Source organism: Branchiostoma floridae, chromosome 15, assembly GCF_000003815.2.
Source record: "Branchiostoma floridae strain S238N-H82 chromosome 15, Bfl_VNyyK, whole genome shotgun sequence".
Classification (NCBI taxonomy): Eukaryota; Metazoa; Chordata; class Leptocardii; order Amphioxiformes; family Branchiostomatidae; genus Branchiostoma; species Branchiostoma floridae.
Window position 1 is genome coordinate 8,026,593 of NC_049993.1, and position 21,069 is coordinate 8,047,661.

At 41.0% G+C, this 21,069-nt stretch overlaps 1 protein-coding gene across 1 annotated transcript in view; it reads left to right on the forward strand.

Annotated features, from left to right (window-relative positions):
* The window catches only part of LOC118431417, a 48,520-nt gene extending 27,734 nt beyond the window's left edge, over positions 1-20,786 (forward strand). The window contains exons 2-8 of the mRNA XM_035842637.1: positions 11,219-11,401; positions 12,006-12,204; positions 12,952-13,070; positions 16,981-17,163; positions 18,417-18,588; positions 19,185-19,334; positions 20,155-20,786. Coding sequence (XP_035698530.1) covers positions 11,219-11,401; positions 12,006-12,204; positions 12,952-13,070; positions 16,981-17,163; positions 18,417-18,588; positions 19,185-19,334; positions 20,155-20,311 — 1,163 coding nt within the window. The 3' untranslated portion in view covers positions 20,312-20,786. The remainder of the gene's footprint in view (positions 1-11,218; positions 11,402-12,005; positions 12,205-12,951; positions 13,071-16,980; positions 17,164-18,416; positions 18,589-19,184; positions 19,335-20,154) is intronic.
* The last annotated feature ends 283 nt before the right edge of the window (positions 20,787-21,069 follow it).

A 21,069-nucleotide genomic window follows, 5' to 3' on the forward strand; every position in this document is an offset into this window, starting at 1 on the left:
TACTTTTTTAGTAATTCTCCACTGGCCAGAGGGTCAACGACCTCAAGGTCGTTGACCTCTCCCACCTGAAGACAGCATGTGCACATGTCTATATATACTGTAAATGCATTTAAATTCGCGGGGATTTAATTTCGCGTTAGCGGGATAAAGGACTTTTCGCGTTGGTTTTAAGTTCGCGGTGGCACCATGTACGGTAGTCTCTTAATGTCATGGAAAAATGTTCGCGGTGGTTTTAAGTTCGCGATGGAGTGGTCACCGCGAAAAACGCGAACATTTATCCACCGCGAATATTTCTGCATTTACAGTACTAGTAACTTGATTTAAGAGGCAACCAATCACGTAGCCTGAGTCAACATCCCGGAGGGGATTGGCAGCCAATCAGTGAGCCCGGTGTTATCTGGATGAGTCCATTCTGGCACGGAGGGGGTACATATTTTTTAAATTCATCTTTGGAGTGTTGATTATATAATGTCTCTCAATGGGAGTATTTTTGAACTGGACTATTTTGCAATTTTACAAGGGGTGTACTGGAAGAGTCCATTCTTGCATGGAGGGGGGCATTTTTTAAAAATTTGTTTATGGACTTTGGTGATTTGATATGTCAAAGTGAGATTTGACACCCAGTTCAATATCGACGTCCCCTGCTCTTGGTCCACATCTTGTGGGTGTGCCTCTTGCACTGCTTTAAGGCTACATTAGTATGGTAATTAGCTTTTTACTCTGTACATAATGATATTTGATAATTTTGTATATAATCAATTCTGTGTATAATTGTCACCGAATTGTATATTCATGTCTACTGACTTTTGATGTCTAATGTTTATTGTTTGATTTTGGTTTCGTATTGTTTTCTATTATCATTTCAGGTTTGGGAGGACAACTTGTAAAGGTGTTGATACACCTGTTTTGTCCTCCCTTCCACTTGTTTTTGCATGTGGTAAATTCAAATAAAGAAATAAAGAAATAAAGAAAGTGTTTCAGTGTGGTTATTTTTTGACTGGTCAACTTTGCAATTTTACATAGGTTGTGCTTGAAGAGTCGATCCTTACATGGGGGATTTTTTAAAATCCATTTTTGGGACTTTGGTGATTACGTCCAAGTCCAATTTTAGCGGATGTATTTTTGGACTGCACCACTTTACATAGGGGCATCGCAAAAAGAGTCCATTCTTGCATGGGGATGTTTTCAAATTTAGTTTTAGAAAGGTGATAATTCAATATTCCATTTTTAGTGGAAGTGTTTTTGGACTGGTCTATTTTACCTTTTCATGCCTTTTTTGCTTAGTTCAACCTTGACCATGTTTTCAGTGAGAGTATTTCTGGACTGGTCTATTGTGCAAATTTACATGGGGTGCACTGGAAGAGTCCATTCTTGCACTAGGAATTTTGTAAGATTCATTTTTGGGTGTCATTAAGTGTCATTAGTGGAAGTGACTTTTAAACAAAAGTGTTCGATTCTTGCACATGGGTGATTTTGGAACAGTCTGTTGTTGCATGGGGAGGGAGATGGCTGAAATATGCTGCATTTGCTCTCAAGCAAATGTCGGCCTTTCTAGTTACCAGCTATTGTAGGATGGGGAGGAAAGGGTATATTGGCCTCTTTCCTGGTACTGATTACCATGTCCTTGGTTTTTTTGCCATTTGCTGCAAGGGAGAAAGACTTGCCCCATTCATCAATACAGTCCAGCGCAAGTTGGGTCTGTCCAGGTAATGACCCCATGAGGAACTCTGAAGTTGTCAAGTCGTCAGCATATTTAACCGGAGAGACAGACATTGGCAGCTTAGCGTCCAGAGTGTTGATACAGATCACAAACAGAAGCGGCGAAAGCAAGCCACCTTGCGGAACACCAGCCAAGACTTTATGGGGCTTTGACTGACATGAACCCCACTTTACCATCTGGGTCCGGTCTTCAAGGTAGCTGGAGATTGTAGACCACAGGTCCTGCCGGATACCCATGTCTGCCAGAGTCCGTAGGAGTTGGCCATGGTCAATCGTGTCGAATGCACGAGAGAAATCAACAAACACGGCATGAATATCCATTCTTGGACTGCTATTTAGTGCGTCGTTCCATGACTGTAGAATGTGGATAAGTGCAGTGACTGTCGAGCGTTTTGCAAGAAAACCATGCTGAGAAGAAATCAAATGGCTTTCCGTGTCTCGTAAAAGAGCATCTTTCAGCAGACCCTCAAACACTTTCCCCACACTACTGACAAGTGAGATCTGCCTGTAGTCCAACGGAAATTGGGGTCTAGGTTTCTTGGGAACTGCTCTCACCATGGCGTGTTTCCACATGCTAGGGAATGTGCGGTTTTGGAGACATGAGTTGTAAACGTCGCACAAGACTGGTGCAAGCTCTTCATGGAAAACTTTCAGAGTCCATGAAGGGATTTGGTCAGGGCCCGCACCTTTCCGACCGTTCACCTTTCTCAGTCTTGACTTTATCTGACCAATGCTAAAGAGTGGCAAGGTTGACCGTGCCAACTTGTGGGCTACATCCTCTACAGTTGGTACATTTCGGTCAACCAAGCATTGAAAATCAGATTGACTTGCTCCTGTGTCTGAAGTTGGTTTTAGTACTATGCTTTGTGGCGTTCATAGTTTTGCTCTGCTGCTTGATCTAACATGACTTTCTCGTCGTCACTGAAAGTACATAAAGCATAATCACAGGGAGACCTGGTTTAAGTATGATTGCTTAAGGGAATCTTATCCGGACTTGCGCACACAGCAAGGTAATGAAACACCACTTATGGCTGTTTGTAATCAGATCTTTGTTGGCAATGGATATTGCATCTTCTTCAAACCTGATGACAGTTCCCTATCTCTGCCGCGGAACCGCGGAAAATTACTTCCGTTATACTCTTACCTTAAAATGGCTTCCTGGGCGACGAGCTTGAAATATATTCCTTTTCTTTTAATATACACAACTATCTCGCTTACTGAAGGGACATGTGCTTCAAAGTTTCAAAAGAATGTCAACCGAAAGAATGATACCTAGCCCGTAACACAAGCACATGTTTTTAGATTTATCACTCTGTTCCGTACATGCAGGAGCAAACAGTCATAAATCAAAATTATGATTATCTAATGAATTCTCTACTTCACCAAGGTTGTGCAACGTTGCATCATGTATCACACAGTAAGCATACTTTAACACTGTAACGTTAATATATTTCGTCAAATACATGCGCATCGGAAATTACATTTTGTAACGGTCATTTACCAAGTAAGATTGGATATTCCATCATGCTCTCAATGCCACTGTGGGAGGGACTTAGAAAGGTCGCCCTCACACTAAGTTTACCTGAAATGAACTCATCCTATCGCAATTTTACATAACATTCATCCTTTACATTTATGACTCAATTTATGTGCAATTGTGGACAGAGTGTTAGTAGTGTTCTAACTATACAAATAATTATTGAATAGTGTGTGAACATTACACTTCCATCTGAAAGAATTGCCTGTTTATTAGGTACTGCATTCCCTTGTGTCAGGTCATTTTCCTGCAGATTTGAAAGGAGGCCAGTAGCGTATGTACTCCCTTGATTAAAGGCCCCAGACCGATTCATCACAAGCATGTCAATGTTACAGATCAGCAGTTTCATCAACTTATAAATAGTCTATCAGACAGACTGGACGTACGTGCCGCATATAGATCAGTGACCCGAGACGGTGTCACCCTGCAAACATGTGTCACACGGGCGGGAAGGTTACCGACATCCGCTGGTATGTGACCTTTAAACCCCTGTTGGACCTACATTATGTACGTCACAGGTCCAAACCGGGGCCCGGGGCCGGCTGTTTTTCGAAAAAACAAAAAATAGAAATGTGTACGTAGAAATATACACAAATAATGCCCACGACTATTCTTTTGTGTATTGTGGTGTCTTTAATATACATGTGTAATACTTTTCGTTCCCGAAAGCTGCCCTGCCGGGCCCCGGTTTGAAAATGTGACGCAGGCCTTACAGGGAGCCGACAATGGCTTCGCGACCTTCTCAAGACCATAGAACTTTGTGATACAGTCGTGAGCAATGTCATCTATTGTTGGGAGGTTGCCTCCTAGTTTATAAATGTTGCCTGTGTCGACAGAACATGAAATGTGACAAATCAAACTTGGAAGTGTCCAAATATAATTATGACCTCATTCTTAAATGTCATTCGAGGAGCGTACTGGGTCCAGAATAGGGCGGATTCCAGGCTACTCAAAATAATTACCAGCGCCCATATTGGTTGGGGAGCGGTCGGGAGCAAAGTCACCGGAAGGTGTTGAATGCGTGGCAGAAGCTTTGTGGGTACTCATTCGAAGTAATACACAGTGCGGGTTGGAACTCAAGTATCATCTAACACATTTCCAAACCGATGCTAGAAAAGAATTGGATGTCGTTTATGATATTCTTTGGAAAGTTTTTGGATAAACTTGGAAATAAAGTTGGAACAGACTGAAAGTTTGCAGATGACTTTGTTAAATTTCCTCCTTTATAAAGAGCATGACTGATGATGACGAGATACGTACTTCAAGTAGGGGAGGCTGCAAATGAAGTTTTAACCACCTGCAGTAATTACAAAATCATTCAATGAAATTGTGTACGCTCTTTTCCACGCACCAGATGTTTTTGATATGAAGTTTGAAGTTCTAATCAGTACCGTTGATACGGTTGTTGGTTAGATGCATCATCAGCGATGAAGCTGAAGCAATTTTGTTGCTGCCAAATCAAGGAAGGTGGATGAAATTATCTAATGTGTTTGTGATTACACAAAGACATATTCAAGGAATTAAGATTCCCAAAGGAAAGGGAAGGTTCACAATCAAGACCCCCCGACCTTTCACAAAGTTTCAGGATTTCAACTCGTTAACTATGTAGCCAGTAGCTGATGGTGCTATCGTAGCAATCACTCAGTGCAGAATCAACTTTAAGTTCCTAAAGCCTTTCACGGGAGGAGGAATGAAGGGTTTACCATTCTCATCACGGACCCTTCTGAAGTGGAATCTGTGTCTCAATGATTTTCTCATGATCGGGGCGAAGGATCATCATAAGGGCGAGGGGTCAATTTGCTTTACCACAGCGTTGATTAGGACCTGACGAGCAGAACTGCCGTGTAATCATGGCGGGTGATTGCAGGTAGCCGCGCGTGGAGCGGCACGATTGTAGGGCGCCGCAGGCCTTAGGCTTCCTTAGGCCCCCTTTCTACTAGACGGCGATCGCCATGCGCTCTCACCGCGACCTAAATCGGATATGTGTAACCTTTGATTTCATTTTGGGTATATCATACAGAATGTGAAAGTGTGACTGAGAGGACAGCAAAGCACACAATGTGTGAAAAAAAAACTAGTCTCTTTTCTATATAATTCGTTGAGCGATCTGTCAAATTCTATGTCGCAGAGAGAGCACGGCGAAAGCGCCGTCATAGTGGAAAGGGGGTATTACTGCTTAATCACTGGGTAAAACGTACCGTTTCTGTGCATCGAATCATCTGTATTTATCGCATCCTTTTCTGAAGCCTACAGCAAATGTTTGAATGAGATAGTGACGCGATCAGACTCAAATTGAATGAGATAGTGACGCGATTGGAAGGCGCCACAGGCCTTAAGCTCCCTCACTGCTTAATCACCGGGTATAACTTACCGTTTCTGTGCATTGAATCACCTGCATTTATCGCATCCTGCTCTGAAGCCTACAGCAAAGGTTTGAATGAGATAGTAACGCGATCAGCTTACTCCTCCGTCTTACACGTACTGATGAGGATATGTGTGATAAGATGGCACGTCGGGATGTGTGATTGACTTTAAGGTTTGATTATTGGGAGCTTAGGTGGTATCACTGTAAGTGACCACTGCAGGAATACTAAAAAGGAGACACCTAAATATGTACCACTTGGCATTACGTGTTTTCTATGATAAACGTTACAATGCTAAAGGCTAAGCTAGCAAGATATACAGAGAACGGTTCTTCTTGTGGTCCATGGATCCAAACTCACATTAAAAGCAAATGACAAACTTTGTTGCAAGAAACAGTCCTCGCGTTGAAGTACCCATTTCTACACTAAGGTTTCTGCGGGAGATTCACAATCAGAAATGAAAGTAACTATAATCTGTAATAAAGAATAAATCATTAAGGTGGTTAAAGAAAAATACCAATTTGTTTTGAGCCCTTCAAGTGGTGACTGTATTTTCATGGTTTATGGATTTGGCGCACTTCGCAATAACTACCTGGCTCCAACGCGTATCACTTATCCCTTCTGAGTGGTAGTTTCTGCTGTGAATCCAACTGATCATTACACCATTATCACATCTATCAACTGTCTAAGCAGGCTTGTAATCAAATTCATTACGCCTACCTGCCTAGTTTACCAATCTAATGTAATGGGTATAAAGGGTAAAATATGGAACTACTAAGATAGAGAAAAATAAACGTAAATGGGGAACGTAAATGTCAATGTTTTAGGACAAAAAAAAAGAAACAAAGCTTTGATATGCTTACATTTCATTTATTACCAGGGTATACGCACTCAGGGTATATCCCTGTTTTGCAGGAGTTCCTGGGGGCATTACAATACACAACTTTTTACTTTACGACAAAATGACGCGATTAAAAAGTAGCGATAACATGAATACATGATGGGAATTATGCAATTTCTCAAGAACTGAGAGAGTGTAAGACTGAGATATTGTATGAATATCTACTAGACACAACTCTTTAGGGTTACAGGTTGTTTCGCAACAATGTCAGTTCGCAACCGTCAGTTCACAACAAGGCAAGTCTTTTCGCAACAAGGTACAAGTCTTTTCGCAATAAGGTACAAGTCGTTTTTTTTGCAACATTTGAATGTTATCAATCTTGATAGCCTAATAGTATTAGAAATTGTATTTCTAAAATAATTATACTCCGGCCTGTGCACGCCGCGTGTGAAACTGTACCGCCTGGCGTATGAAAATCATCGGGCTGTCAGGTCCATGCGGCCCCATGTTGCTCTGTCGCGGGGTTGTCTTTCGCACCCTGTAAATTTTTTACGTGGAAGGAGTATAATTATGTTAGGAATAAGATTTCTAATACTATTAGGCTATCAAGATTAATAACATTCAAATGATGCGACACGACTTGTGCCTTGTTGCGAAAAGACTTGCCTTGTTGCGAACTGACTGTTGCGAACTGACATTGTTGCGAAACAACCTGTTACCCTCTTTAGTAACAGTTGCTCCGTATATTTTTGAGTCAAAACCAGCCGATGTGCAGCACACGTGACCGTAGGTGTAAGCTTTTTTAGTTGCGTGCTAGCATTAAGGTTAAGCGGTGAAGGGGGCAGCATACATGACAGAGGGTAACCTTGGATGTACATAATACATAAAGCGGTATGTTAGTCACGAGTGGGCCGAATTGCTTTCAAATTGGATGATGGGCAGCAGTGCGGTGAGCCGTCAAATGACTGAAGTTCTGCCTAGATTCGGGCAGGACTCTGGCAACGGCCGTCGTTAATTAGGTACTCTGCCTCCTGCGGCGATCCCTCCACGTAGCAAATGGATACCGTTATTGTGTAGCAAATGCCAACAGTGAGAAGCAAGCGTAATAGGTCATCTTAATAAATGGCAGCTGTGAAGGTTATTACTATAAAGGGTAAAAATTTGCAACTACAGAATGTGTATGTCAAGGTCTTAATACATAGAATAAAGAAAGAAAAAAATGACAACATATAACACGAAGCACAGAGGACGAGGCCTTCCTACAACAGAAAAGAAAAGGAGCACGGAAGATGCAGGACACAGAAGAATGTGCTAAGAAGGATGTCTGTTATGTTTAACAACCAAAGAAATAAAAAAATATAGTGTTGGCCAGCACAGGGTCGAACCCGCGACCTTCGCGTTATCAGCACGACGCTCTAACCAACTGAGCTAACCGGTCTGTTAATCACGAAATCGAGGAACCCCTTCTACACAACACTACATGGCTAACAACCATTGCTTCTGCGCCTCATCAGTACAAATTCTACATCTCACATGTAGATCGAGCTTTACATAGTTTAATGCAGCATTGATTTAATTTTGGAAGATATTAAGCTAAGTGTCTCTACATTTATGAAGATTAGACATCCAGCTAAACAATATTCAAATACAATTGAATCTCTCCAACTGGATAAAAAACGGATATTTACTTCCGGACGTTAAGAGTGACAGAGTGGCATCCATCAATCTATTTCAGCGTCAGTAGCATTAAATTTCTATTGACGCCGAAGAAGAGTGATGGATGTCACTTGAAACGTTTGGAAGTAAATCTCCGTTTTTTATCCAGTTAGATCACATTGCATTAGTATTTGACTGTCTCTGATACAAAACAAGCTATTTACATTACAATACTGTATCTATGGAGTCTTTTGGCAGATAGATATAATATCGAAGAGAAATGGCCCTTTATTGTTATCTTAATTTGATCAGATCTCTTCATTGTACATATTCCTTACCTGTCTAGACGAGAGCAAATTAAACAGGCATTAACACTGTGAGCGCTTGGGCTCCCATAGCTAATAAACTCTCACCAGACATGCCATTTGCCTTGCCACATTCCATCCCGTGGAGAACACTCGCTAATTACTTTCATGAACACAAACATATTCAAGCCTTCATTGTTTGACACATTTAATCACTTCAGTGTAATATTCACTCTAGAAATGAAACTTCTTTGACTCAACAACGCTTTTTGTTTATTTTAGCCAAGAGGCATTTGATATCATACAACTTTGCGGCTCAGTGTAGTATAAGCACACGATAATAAATCGTTGATAGTAATTACTATTATCATATATTTCGATATTACAAGGATGGTTCACACTCAACCAGAAAGAGAATAGAAGAGCACAATATATTATATAGATATATTTTATGTATTATCTCTAGAATAGAGAATAGAAGAGCACAATGTATATATATATATATATAATATATATATATATAAATTTATATAATATATTTCTATTTGGATATAGTGGAAAAATATAATATATCATATATCAGAAATACAATCTTTAGGTTCTTTAACACAGTGGAAGGTATGGCTGAACAGGTGTCTCTTGTTAGAAGACACTTTTCAAGGCAGCCATACCGAGGCATTGGGTAGTATACAAGGTATGATAAGCTATGGCCCCACCTATTACGACCAAAAGGCTGGCCAAACTATTGACAAATCACCGAATGTCGGGTGACGTGACTTGATGCAGTACAGCCAAATAACATGAAAGTGTCGAGATACCGGCGAAACAAACTGGCCTAGAAATTTTATCTGGACTTCATTAACTAGAGGCGATAAGGGCAGAGGTCAGTATTGGTGTGGAGCAAGCAAATAAAGCCTTTTGTCACGCCCGCCTACATGCGATTGATGTTCGTATGAGTCGATATATAGGTCTTTGGATCAATTCTTAAACATCAGGATTATCCGTTTATGTATCAGACATATTACAAGATTACACTTATGGAAGATACACCGATGTAGGTTAGACACCCAGGTAATAAGATACACCATAAAGCAGTTATTCGAGCAACTGGATATGATTTTGGAAACGGTCAGAAGTTTCAGACAGCCATCTGTGACACTGACGAAAGACACCGAATGGTTGTCTGAAACTGTTTTATCTTAACTCTCCTGGCATGAAGGAAACCCAAGGAAATAAGCTAAGAACCTACAGAAAATTTAAGCAATTGTATGAAAGAGAAAAATACCTGGATATAACAAATTTTAGCTATCGCCGAGCCATGACTAAACTAAGGATCAGCGATCACCCATTGGAAATTGAAGCCGGTAGATACAACCGAACTCCTCCTGATGATAGACTATGTATATTTTGCGATAAGAACCACATGTATGTAGAAAATGAAATACACTTTGTCCTAGAGTGTTCACTGTACAATGATCTGCGCAATACATTCATTAATGCTACACATGTAAATCAGAAATATGCACACATGACGAAGGAAGATATGTTCAAATTTCTCATGTCATCATCTGACCACGATATACTAGAAAATCTCTGTAAGTTCATCTACAAATGTTTTAGGAAGAGAGAAGATGCATATAAACTATAGTTTGTGAAATTGTATAACTTTGCGTTTACTACCTTTTGTACCAAACTGACTGCATTTAGCCCCAACGGGGCATGAATATGCAATAAACTTCATTGTCATTTATAAGGAGATACATTGAATTTCAAATCATGTACCCATAAGACGAAAAGTGAGTCTACGGTTCGATTTTTGACGTTACCTCACATGAACTCTGTGCCCTTCGCAATAATCCGAAGACGTCGACTTTAAGAAAAAGCATGAAGGAGATACACTACATGTAAGTACCAATCCATGTACCCATGAGTCGAAAAGTCAGTCTTTTACTTACATGTTACATGCACATGAATAAGATTGCAATAGCCGACATCGACAAGTTTTAAAAAATCACGAGCCATTTAGAATCATATACATTGAATTCGAATCACTGAGATACATCGCAGGCAGATATGACGTCAGGTAAATCCTTAGACACCTCGCGGCTTCATATCTTTATTAGTTTACGGATGACATATTGCTATCTGGCGTCTCATAATATCAAAGTTGAAAGCTTGGCTCATGGGGAAGGATTACATGCCAATACAGTATCACATGCTTATCTCACAGTTCTAATTAATAGTCAGTAGCCGATTTACTTTTAGTCACATGTTTTCTAAAGCACTGCAAGTAATGTACATGGAAGATGTATAGATGGATCTGTATGGGGGATAAGTAGTGCTGGCAACCTTCACCCTTATTCAAAATTACTGCCGTAAGCGTATCACATACACACAAAAAAAGTACTTTGCGTGGGATAGGTTAAGAATAGTCAGGGCATTGCTATCCATACATAAGAATTTATTGAAACACTACTGTACACATTCATGTAGATGGGTATCCTGCATCGTTTTTGACTACTAGTACTACAAGAAGACTGAAATCTTAGTGCAAAGTGTACAAAATGATCCTGCAAATATGAAATATTGCTTGTTAACTAAGCAAAATCTTTTTACCTATTGCTAAGAAAATATTGCTATTGAATTGCAGTGTCACTGACGAAAGGTAGTGGATTCTGCCTGAAACGTCTGACCGTTTCCAAAATCGTATTCAATTACTTGAGTAATTTGAGTCACTTGGCGTTTTTTATTACCTGGTTGTCTAACCTTTATCGACGATGTTGCTATGTCCTTACAGTGATAGAAGAGGCCCTGACGAACACGTATTCAGCATGCAAGAACTACGGTGGAGTCCAGATCGCAGCGGTGGTACTCGACAACCAACCCACCGACTGGGAGAAAGACCTTGGACCGCGGAGAAAGGCGAAAAGACTGGCAAAGGAAATCGGTGAAATCAGATACCCTGATAACTTGAACTGCGGTAAGTAGTAAAAGATTGGGTATTTTTCCATTGCCTCTATAAGAAGTTAGATATTGTGAAATGATTGAATCAATTTTTGCTAAACCCGAGAGCTTCCGAAGAGGATTGAGCAGATTTTACTTATCGTCATCCTTGAAATTACCTTTGCGGGTTGTCTCAACGGCAGCGAATAAATCTATCAACACCCCTGTTATGAATTATCGGAAAAGATCAAGTTTGAAATGGAGATATCGATGAATGTGCACATTCACTCGGCAGATTTTTTCACGGAAAGACAAAACGGACAAACTTTGCTTTACAGCTACTCCTCGGATTTGTTGCTTCATCAATTGTTGGTACTTTGCGATAGTTGACCAGCAAATATCGTTGATAAACTCTACATCTCTATCTATCTTTATCTATATCTATATTTTTCAATCGATCAATCAATCTATGTGTCTATCTACACACACACACACACGCATATATATATATATATATATACATAAAGAGAGAGAGAGATATGGATATATATAAACATACATATATACATAGAGACAGCGAGAAAGACAGAGAGAGGGAGACAGAGGGAGTGAGATTTTTAAGTTGTGATTATACATTCCAGGATATGCCGTCATCTTCTCGTTCGAGGAGCCCGTGGTGGGAGTGTTCAGCTCCAGTGATTTGGACCAGAGTCCTGAGATCTGTGATCACCTCCCCATCATGAACAAGAAGCTGAAGATCAGCCTGAGACTGAAGGATGCTGGCCGCGGGGACGCCATCATCCACTCACTAAAGGAGCTACAGCAGTCCGTCAGTGATGAGTAAGAAATCATTTTGTGACGTCCTATGTTAAATCCCATGCTTCACAGGTATGTGTAAGGGTTGAACAAACGGAATATTTGTACAGGCATAGTTTCATTTGCTGAGGGAAGTCTGTGGTCCATCTATATAATATGCATACATATATACATACATGTAGTAAGAATTCGAAACAATGCCCAAAACGTCTACCCTATACTATAGCTAGTATCAAAAACATATATATAGCTGCCGGGTTTCTTTTTCCTCTCACGCTTTTTGGGAGAGGGGACGATGAGACACGGAATTCGAAGTTTCAGTAGAGTACGAGCCTACAGACGTCTGATTACAGCTTGTGGACAGGCTTGTGACGACGAACTTTCTGTTAAATCTAAGTATTTGTGGTATGGTACGTAAATACCGACAGCCAATGTGTATATAACAAAAGTTTCCTCATATTTATTGTTCCTCAATTCAAATCCACGTGTATCCCTACCTAGTTGTAACATAATAATGTTACAAATTTACTCACGTTCGCTTTTGTTAGTAAGCAAGAAGAAGTAGGAATTGTTTGACATTTCCATTTTGCAGTTTGTAGTTGACCGTGCGACAGTCACCGTACTTTTTGCTGTGTCAGTCAATAAAGCTTCTAACGATTCCTTAACGTTTTTATATCAACTAACTCTATGGAAACATGCTAAAAAGCACTATATTAACTGTCTCTGACCCTTGCATTAAAGAAATGTCACCTCCTCTTCTATTTCTCACAGCTTTTCCGCGCACAAAGACGTCGTTAAAGTTTGCGGGGACCCGGCGGGGCCGGACGTCTGTGACCCCGTATCCGTCCTGGAGGAAGACAGCACGGAGAGAGTCGAGGATGCCGTCACAGGTCTGCCTGCCTCTTCATTACACACATCGCGTTAAAAGGGGTCTGTCTGAGGGGGCATGGTGAAATACAGGAACGCCGTATATTTAATCGAGGCGTTGGCTGTTTGCATAAATCATAATGCACTACTGTGGTGTTATATGAAAAACATTAAGTTGGCCATAGGGATAAGCGTCTCTAATAAAAACGTCCTATTTGTAAGCTTTAAAAACTCTTTAAAAATTCAACGTTTTTCGACTTTGACAGGAAAAATACATTGTAATCGGAAGAGTTTTACAGCAATTTCAGTAACTTTTATCCTACCCAAAATTTTGCTGTGTCAAGCCTACATAAGGCACGGCCGGCATTACCTTTCACTGACGTGCGTCAGTTTCTAAAAGTATGCTTTGTTCTAGGGGTAATGAAGACAAACAGGAAGGCCGTTTATTATCTATGTTTAATCGAGGCCACCCATGTGTTGGTTGCTTGGATAAATCACAGCGCCTTCCCTACGGTGTTAGACGTCTAACATGCTAATCATAATCAAGGTTCATTGGTCATATGTCTTAATTGAATTGGTGAGTTTGGCAAGCTTACTATCTGGCCAGTAAATCTATATGCCTATATTTCAGATGTATCTGCCAATACGTTGCTCTATTAGTGGTTTTGGAGAGAGAAATGTGCTTTTATCCCAATTTATCAATAGATAGATATAATTAAGATAGAACTCATGCTACAGCCAAATAGTGATTTTTCGCAAAGGTGGTTATCTGTGCTAGTCAAATCATTTAAGAAATATGGGAAGACCGTATGTTCCATCGAGATTACCCGTGTTGGTTGGTTGGATAAATCACAGCATGGTACTATGTTTAAAAAATTACTCGGGGTTCAACTGGCTTCCGTCATAGTAAGTTGTGCACGCTTTTTGTTTGGCCAAGTGAGCTATAGATTAATCTATAACTTAATATATGCTCAGCCCCATGGTGATTAGCGCCAAAGTTAGCTATGGTACTAATCTGATCAGACCCCTGTGCTTTAGCGATCTAACATATATAGCAATACGGGGTGCATTGTGTAATGAACAATACCTCAAATGGATATACTGCGTCCCTATGTTATATGAGGTTGCACGGGGGCCCTAGGGCAGGTGGGATTTATTGTTCGCTGTGTGTTAAGAGCGCCCCATATATCGCACGATGTAGAATTATGAATTTGCCGACGGGTTCGCGCAACAGACGAATAATTCAGCTTTAAAACAAGCACTGAGCATTGTTTCTTTTTACCATAGTCAAATTGGGGGAAGTATATTTTAGTCATAGGTACGCGTACCTTTGCCATTCTTTGCTCATTTGTTGAAAAGTATCTTTTTTTAATTCCTTTTTTCTCTTGTTGAATGAATGAATAGATGGATGACTGAATGAATGAATGAATGATAAAAATACTACTGTCTCAAGATATAGACTACGTGCCATTGACCCCATCTACTTAAGGATTGCGTTATGTTATCAGATTCAAAGCAATATTACCAAGAACATCCTTGTGACAATAAAACCGTTTCGAAATTGAATTTTCATATTTGTGATTACATCTTAACGTAAGACCTTTACTCGTATCTCATATAATCTCTAGCTATCAAAGAATTTTGCGGAATAAAGATCTTGTTTCGATCCATTCTTCGTTCTTTAATCTTAGTATTGCAGTCGATGCGAACAGAGATCCCACAGGTGCCCGGTACTGCTGTTTTGTACCGCCCTCACGTCTACACAACCAGTTTTCATTACGGAAACACGCTCCTGCCAGCAAAGTCCAATTTTTGCACTACAGCGCTACAGTTAACGCCAACTTGTCCGGACTGTCAATGATCAGACATCCCCGTCAAGTCGGAGCGACGGTTAGAGAGCAATGGTGCGAGTCCAAGATATATGAGAGCTGCAAAATGACTCTCTGTAAGGAGACCCTTGGACACTCCCCCCCCCTCACCCGGCTAAGCCTGCGGAGGCGATAACGCACAGTCACGGTTACATTTCTCACCAATCGTTACGGCAGTGTCCCGGCTTAGCTGCAGACAGCCACGACTTATGGCATGCTTTTAACCGGAATTGTCGTTGAGGCGATTTGGTCCTGATGAACGGCAGGGGGGTAAAGTCGTTACCCGTTTCTGTGCCATCAATCGTTTGTGCGATCGGCCCGCAGGAGATAATACTATTGACAAATCGGGCTCTTCGTGGTGGCCCCTTGATCCTGAATCACATAACTTTCATGGCTAGCCGATACATCAACAACGTTTGCGTTTAATATTATCCTTTCTCATGAAATAATCGTGAAAATATATGTATGTCATGCCTTAGTAACAGTACATGCTGAATGAAAATCTATAACTTATTAATCCAATGCCTGTTCGATGATTTGGTGGCGGCAATGAGATCCTCCAAAGGTAACTGTCAAAATCAGTCGAAGAACTCCAATATCTAATGTTGCATGGCTGGAACTATGTTAGAATAAAGTATCGTTCTACGGACAGAACGTTTTCTACGCACTTATGCCTCTACAACGGTCAATCTGGATAGCTTCCTCCACGGCATTTTGCAAGTGATGCACAAGTCAAGTGGCTTTATCTAAACGTAGGGCCATCAACTTAAACGACTTGCGAAAGTTGCAAGTCGTTTAAGTTTTCTGATACTTGTGCGGATAATATGGAAGAGCATACTTCACCGCAAGCGAATAACTTTTTAACGACTGCACGTCGAGCGCCATGGGTCGGACCACTGGCCACATCTAACGTTAACATAAGCTCTTTACCGGGGCATCAATGGCCTGACCGTCTCCCGGATGAGATAGTATCACCCAACTTTCAAAAGCAAATCCAGATGGATCTCCCCATCACCTTCCACCATTCGTATGGTAGGAGGATCTCCCATCACCTTCACCTTATAGATAGAAGTAACGGTCATCTGATGAGGCCATGGGCAAAAGGAAGGAGATTTTGTAAGTGTGAGAAAAAGAGCTTTACACTCAACATTAACCCTTGTCCTGCTGGGAATTTCTGGCTTATTTAACCCCCCGAAGCTGGTTAATTAGTTAGATCAGTAAAACTTGACCTGTTCTGTGCTACTGCTGCAGATTTATCTCCCCAATTTATGCACTTTGCAGCCGCATTTAAGTGAAAAAATGCCCCAAACCTGTAAAGATACAGGCATCATATATATGCATCCTGTATATATACTTGCTCAGCAGGACAACAATTGAACTAAAGATGAATTTGTTTTTAAACAAACTTTATCAAATGGGTTATAAGTGAAAAAAGAACTAGTGCGCAATCTTTAAAATGAACAAGACAGCTCGATGTGGCGATATATAAGAAAACAGACGTGTACAGTGAGTTGGATTTGAAAGGAAACCATTAAAAGCTCACATGGATAATCTATGACCACGCCACCTGTCAAGACTTCCAAATCAAAGTCAGCTTGCAACGGACCTCCGTCGCATAGTTAATAAAAGAAGGCCGTAAGGTGGAGGTGAAAATGTTTTACTTCATGTCTATTCACAAGACCCTTTTGATGAACTTGTATGCACTTTGGTGTGTGAGTATGGTAATGACGCTTCAAACCGGCATGGAGATTCTGGGTCCCTAAAGGTACATATATTTTCAGTTACTGCAACATTACAGGAAGCCATTCTCTTCTTGAGCGCAGTATATATATATATATATATATATATATATATATATATATATATATATATATGTATAGTCCAGTTGGTCAGCCGTCCCCAACGAGTGTGAGAGAGGGATAGCCGGGATGGAAGGGGATGATCACTAACTGAATTTGACGACAAGGGCTATGGCATTAAGAAATTCACAAAAAAACTGATAAAGATTTCGAAGAGGAATCATATAGCTAATTTCCAGTCTAACGCCTGTTTTTATGTTCTGCAGCCACCCAAAGGGCGTTGTCCGACGACAGTTGCCGGGGTAACAGCGACAAGGGCGGTTTCGCCGTGGTTGTGGTGGTCGTCCCGAACCTGCCGGACAGCAAGTTTCCCGGCATTCCGCGCGCCAGGGCGAAGAAGCTTGCCATGGACATCGCCAGCAGCAGGTTCAGGGACAACCCGGAGTGTGGTAAGACTTGTCTGTAGAATTGTTTCCTAGCAACGGTTGCTACGAAACACGCCCTTAAATATTTTGCAATGCCTTCACCGCTGAAAATGTTGAGTGTAGTCCGGCTTCAGCAAGCCACGTTCAGTGCTTTAATCGCTGACTCAGTGACTGAGCGCATGTTTCTACAGTCAAACCTATACAAGTGACCACCTCTATATAGGGACCACTTGGCCAGTGTTGCCACTTTTTATCGGTCCATTAGATAATTGGTAAGCTTGAATGATCTTGTCTACAGTTACCACCTGCGCACATAGATCAGTTTCATTGGTGACCCGAAAGGTCTTAAGCTTCTTGGGCTGTATATGGTTTTAGCAATCGCCCAGGATAGTACATGCATAGAAGTTTAAAATCCAACGCATTGCGAACGGAATCTGGCTTCTGCGCTTTTGAAAAAAAAAAGTTGAACCTTGTTTGCACTCTGTAATGAGTCCATATATCTTTATATAATACAGATTTCCGATATACCATCAGATTGAATACTGCGCTTAAGTACATAAATTTGTCAGGCAATTTTGTGCACATCCCAGAGAAACTAGTTTTTGGAAGATAAATCGAGGGGAAATAATGAATACTGTAAATTCGTAGTGAAAACTCAATTTCACAGATTATGGTCGCTACTTTCCAACGTGGCCGTTTGTCAAAGCCGTACGTGGGCGTCAAACGCTGTCAGTAGGGGTGGGTACCGGTACAGGAAATTCGGGTGAGGTACAAGTACGGTTCAGGTGATTGTGAAAACTTGCGAACGGGCGATACTCAAAACAACGGTACATTTCGCTACAAATGATCCTATTTGGTGGAGTATCCGACGTCCACTGGTGTTTTAAAATTCTATCTTCATGTAAACAACATTAACTGTCTCTGTTTTAGACGACGTTTGATTGTAGAAACTTGGTAAAAATGACTATCAAATTCTCCTCTACTTTGCTCTTGTAACTTTCTTGGACCTGTAAGCCCCAAAACACTTGAACGCCTGCCGTGTTTTTTTCAGTTCCGGTTTTTCTGGACCGGTGCAACGAGAAAACCAGTTTTGTACCCACCCCTTGTTGTCAGTATGCCATGAAAGCGGACATTTGGGCGCCATGTCATTTTCGTATTACAGATGAACCAGCGGCTATGGATTGGGAATATACACATCATGTCTCTCTATAATAGAAAGACATACTAATACGTCATGTTGATTTTAATCTAACGCTGACATGTCGCCCACGCTACAGGAGTGGTGACGGTCTTTTCCATTAACGAGGCCGCCGCTGCGGTCTCGCTCACGAGCGCCATCCCGGGGAAGACGGTGGAACTGCAGTCGAAGATGAGCGCTTACCTGGCGGACTTCAGCCTGGAGGAGGCCATCGTCACGGCACTGGATGACGTCAGGACCGCGCTCTCTCCGTAAGGACCTCTGTGGAGTTACTGAATAGAAATGAATGAGTGAAAATATTACACGATATATTTACAACGGTTTATTTCTTCAAAATATACAATTATTGACGGTCAAACATGTACAAGAGACCGCCTTAAAATGAGGACCATTTGGGCAATGTGACTAATTTTTGCTTATCCCTTAGATCATTTATCCATTGACACAAGCATTAAAAGCCCTGTTCACTGTGATAATCAGTCCACATAGACCAGATTCTAACGCTCCTGTGGGTGACTTTTTGCAGTCTCGATAGTACATGGATATCTATTGAGAAATGGGTGGATTACATAAGGTTCTTTCATCTACACATAATGCCCTGTAAAAGATATAATTATCACAAAAAGGCTATACATTTTCCTACTTTTTCTCTCCTGGACGCTAGCGTTGTTCTGTAGCAGAAACAACAAAATCCGGTACCCGCAGCCAAGAAGGAAGCCTCCAAATAATTAGGGGAGCATATAATACTCTATCCTCAATACACGATTCGTTGTAAAATAAAAATAAGATGTATATTTATCATCACAAAAGGCTATATTTTTCTACCTTTTTCTCTCCTGGGCGCTAGCGTTGTTCTGCAGCAGAAACAACAGAAGCCGGTACCCGCAGCCAAGAAGGAATCCTCCAACAGAGTGGTCAAGCCGCCGGCCCATCACGTGAAGCGACATCACTACGTCGCACCTCCCCTGGCCAGTAGAATGGTGCATGCGCAGTTCAGGTAAGGCTGAGACGAAAATTGTCTGCAATAAAGGCAAAACAGACGACACCGTGTTGTTTTTGTACATGTCTCAAAGTACATAGAAGACAGGAAGATTCGCCGGGGAGGACTAAAACGTTACCAACTTTAATACTATACACGAAGATGCAAAGCACCAGAGATCAAGTACCAAGGAGCAACAAACACATGAGAAGCACCTAGATGGGAATGGCACATGGAGTCCACGTCTAGCGAAGAAATAGACGTAAAGCAAGGACAACAACAACAACAACAGTTTTAACAGGACATACGTATGTACAGGGCGCGTCTGGAACTACTCACAAAACTTTCAAAATCACTGACCATGTAGCCATATGAGTCAAAAATTGCACCCACTATATTAAGTTGTAGTAGGAAGTAAATAGCAGTATTTTCTACGTATCTAGCTAAAAACTGTGACACATCTTATATCTTCACCATTCGGTTTAACTCGGATGAACTACACTTCAAGAAGAATCTTTATTAACGTTTTATTGAATGTATGTTTTGCAATGACAATCGCTACATGAAATACTATGCACTAGTCATTTCCTTCGCCAAGAAGGATATGTTTTCGGTTATGCCATAGGGTGATGGGTCTACATGTAGGTCAACAGCATATAAGTCGAGAAATTGTTGAAGGAACTTCGTGATTTTTGGTTGGTGTATAGCGGTTGTGGAAAGGAAGACAAAGTTCGAAAACGGTTTACCTGGCGTTTCCTACGGTACTGCAGCGAGCTTTGTATCTTGTACGCTGTTTTTACCATAAAGTTACATTTTCTTCTTACCCCATCGCTTGCAGCAGTTACAGTGGATTCAACAACGTCGGTCATGCTAAGAACGAGGACCCTCCCATCACGTCCACCGCCATCCTGCTCCTGCTGTTAGGGGTACTGCTGACCATAATAAGCGCAGCCGGTATTACCTTCTACTGCCACGTGGTCAGAAGAAGACGTTAAGTTCTGTACATACAACTCTTTAACATCATTATGCACTTCCGAAAATCAATTTGATCACGTTGATAGAGGGTTAGGATATTGGATTAATTATAGTCTCACTTGCTTACGTTTCGCAAAAGCGCCACCTACATCAGTTACATATAGCAACGAGAAGTAACACTCCAGTTTGAAGCTCTCTGAGGAAGATGTCTGCTTGGCATCGAAACGCGTAAGCAGGTGAGACTATAGGTTGTGTAAAAGAAAACTACAATATCCATCATTATGCACTGTCCTAACAAGCAGAACTAGACAACAGAGAGCATAGGTGTCATCTAAGGTCACAAAGGTATGTCTTGCATTCTGCTGCTGCATTAATAAATTAATGTGATTTCCCAGTTGGAAAGAAATCAAAACGTCCTGTTCAGATAGATATCAATATACATTTCAGAATTCATGTCTGAAATCACACAATGATATCTTAATTTGAAAGGGACCAGGTAAGTTTGTATCAAACCTATCTGTTCCTCTTACAGGAGTCCGTAATGTATACTCAGAACAGGTAAAGGTAAAGATGTACACTTTGTAGCCACGATATATTAGACAGGCAAGCATGACTGTATTTTCCTGAAGACAGGGTCTTAACATTACAACTAGGGTACTATATAGTTGGCAGTATGGCCGGACGAGGACTGCAAATTGAAGGTGACAAATACAGATTAAACAGCCGTGTGACTATCATTAAGTACATGTACCCGTGTCAAGACATTTGCTTGTAGAAA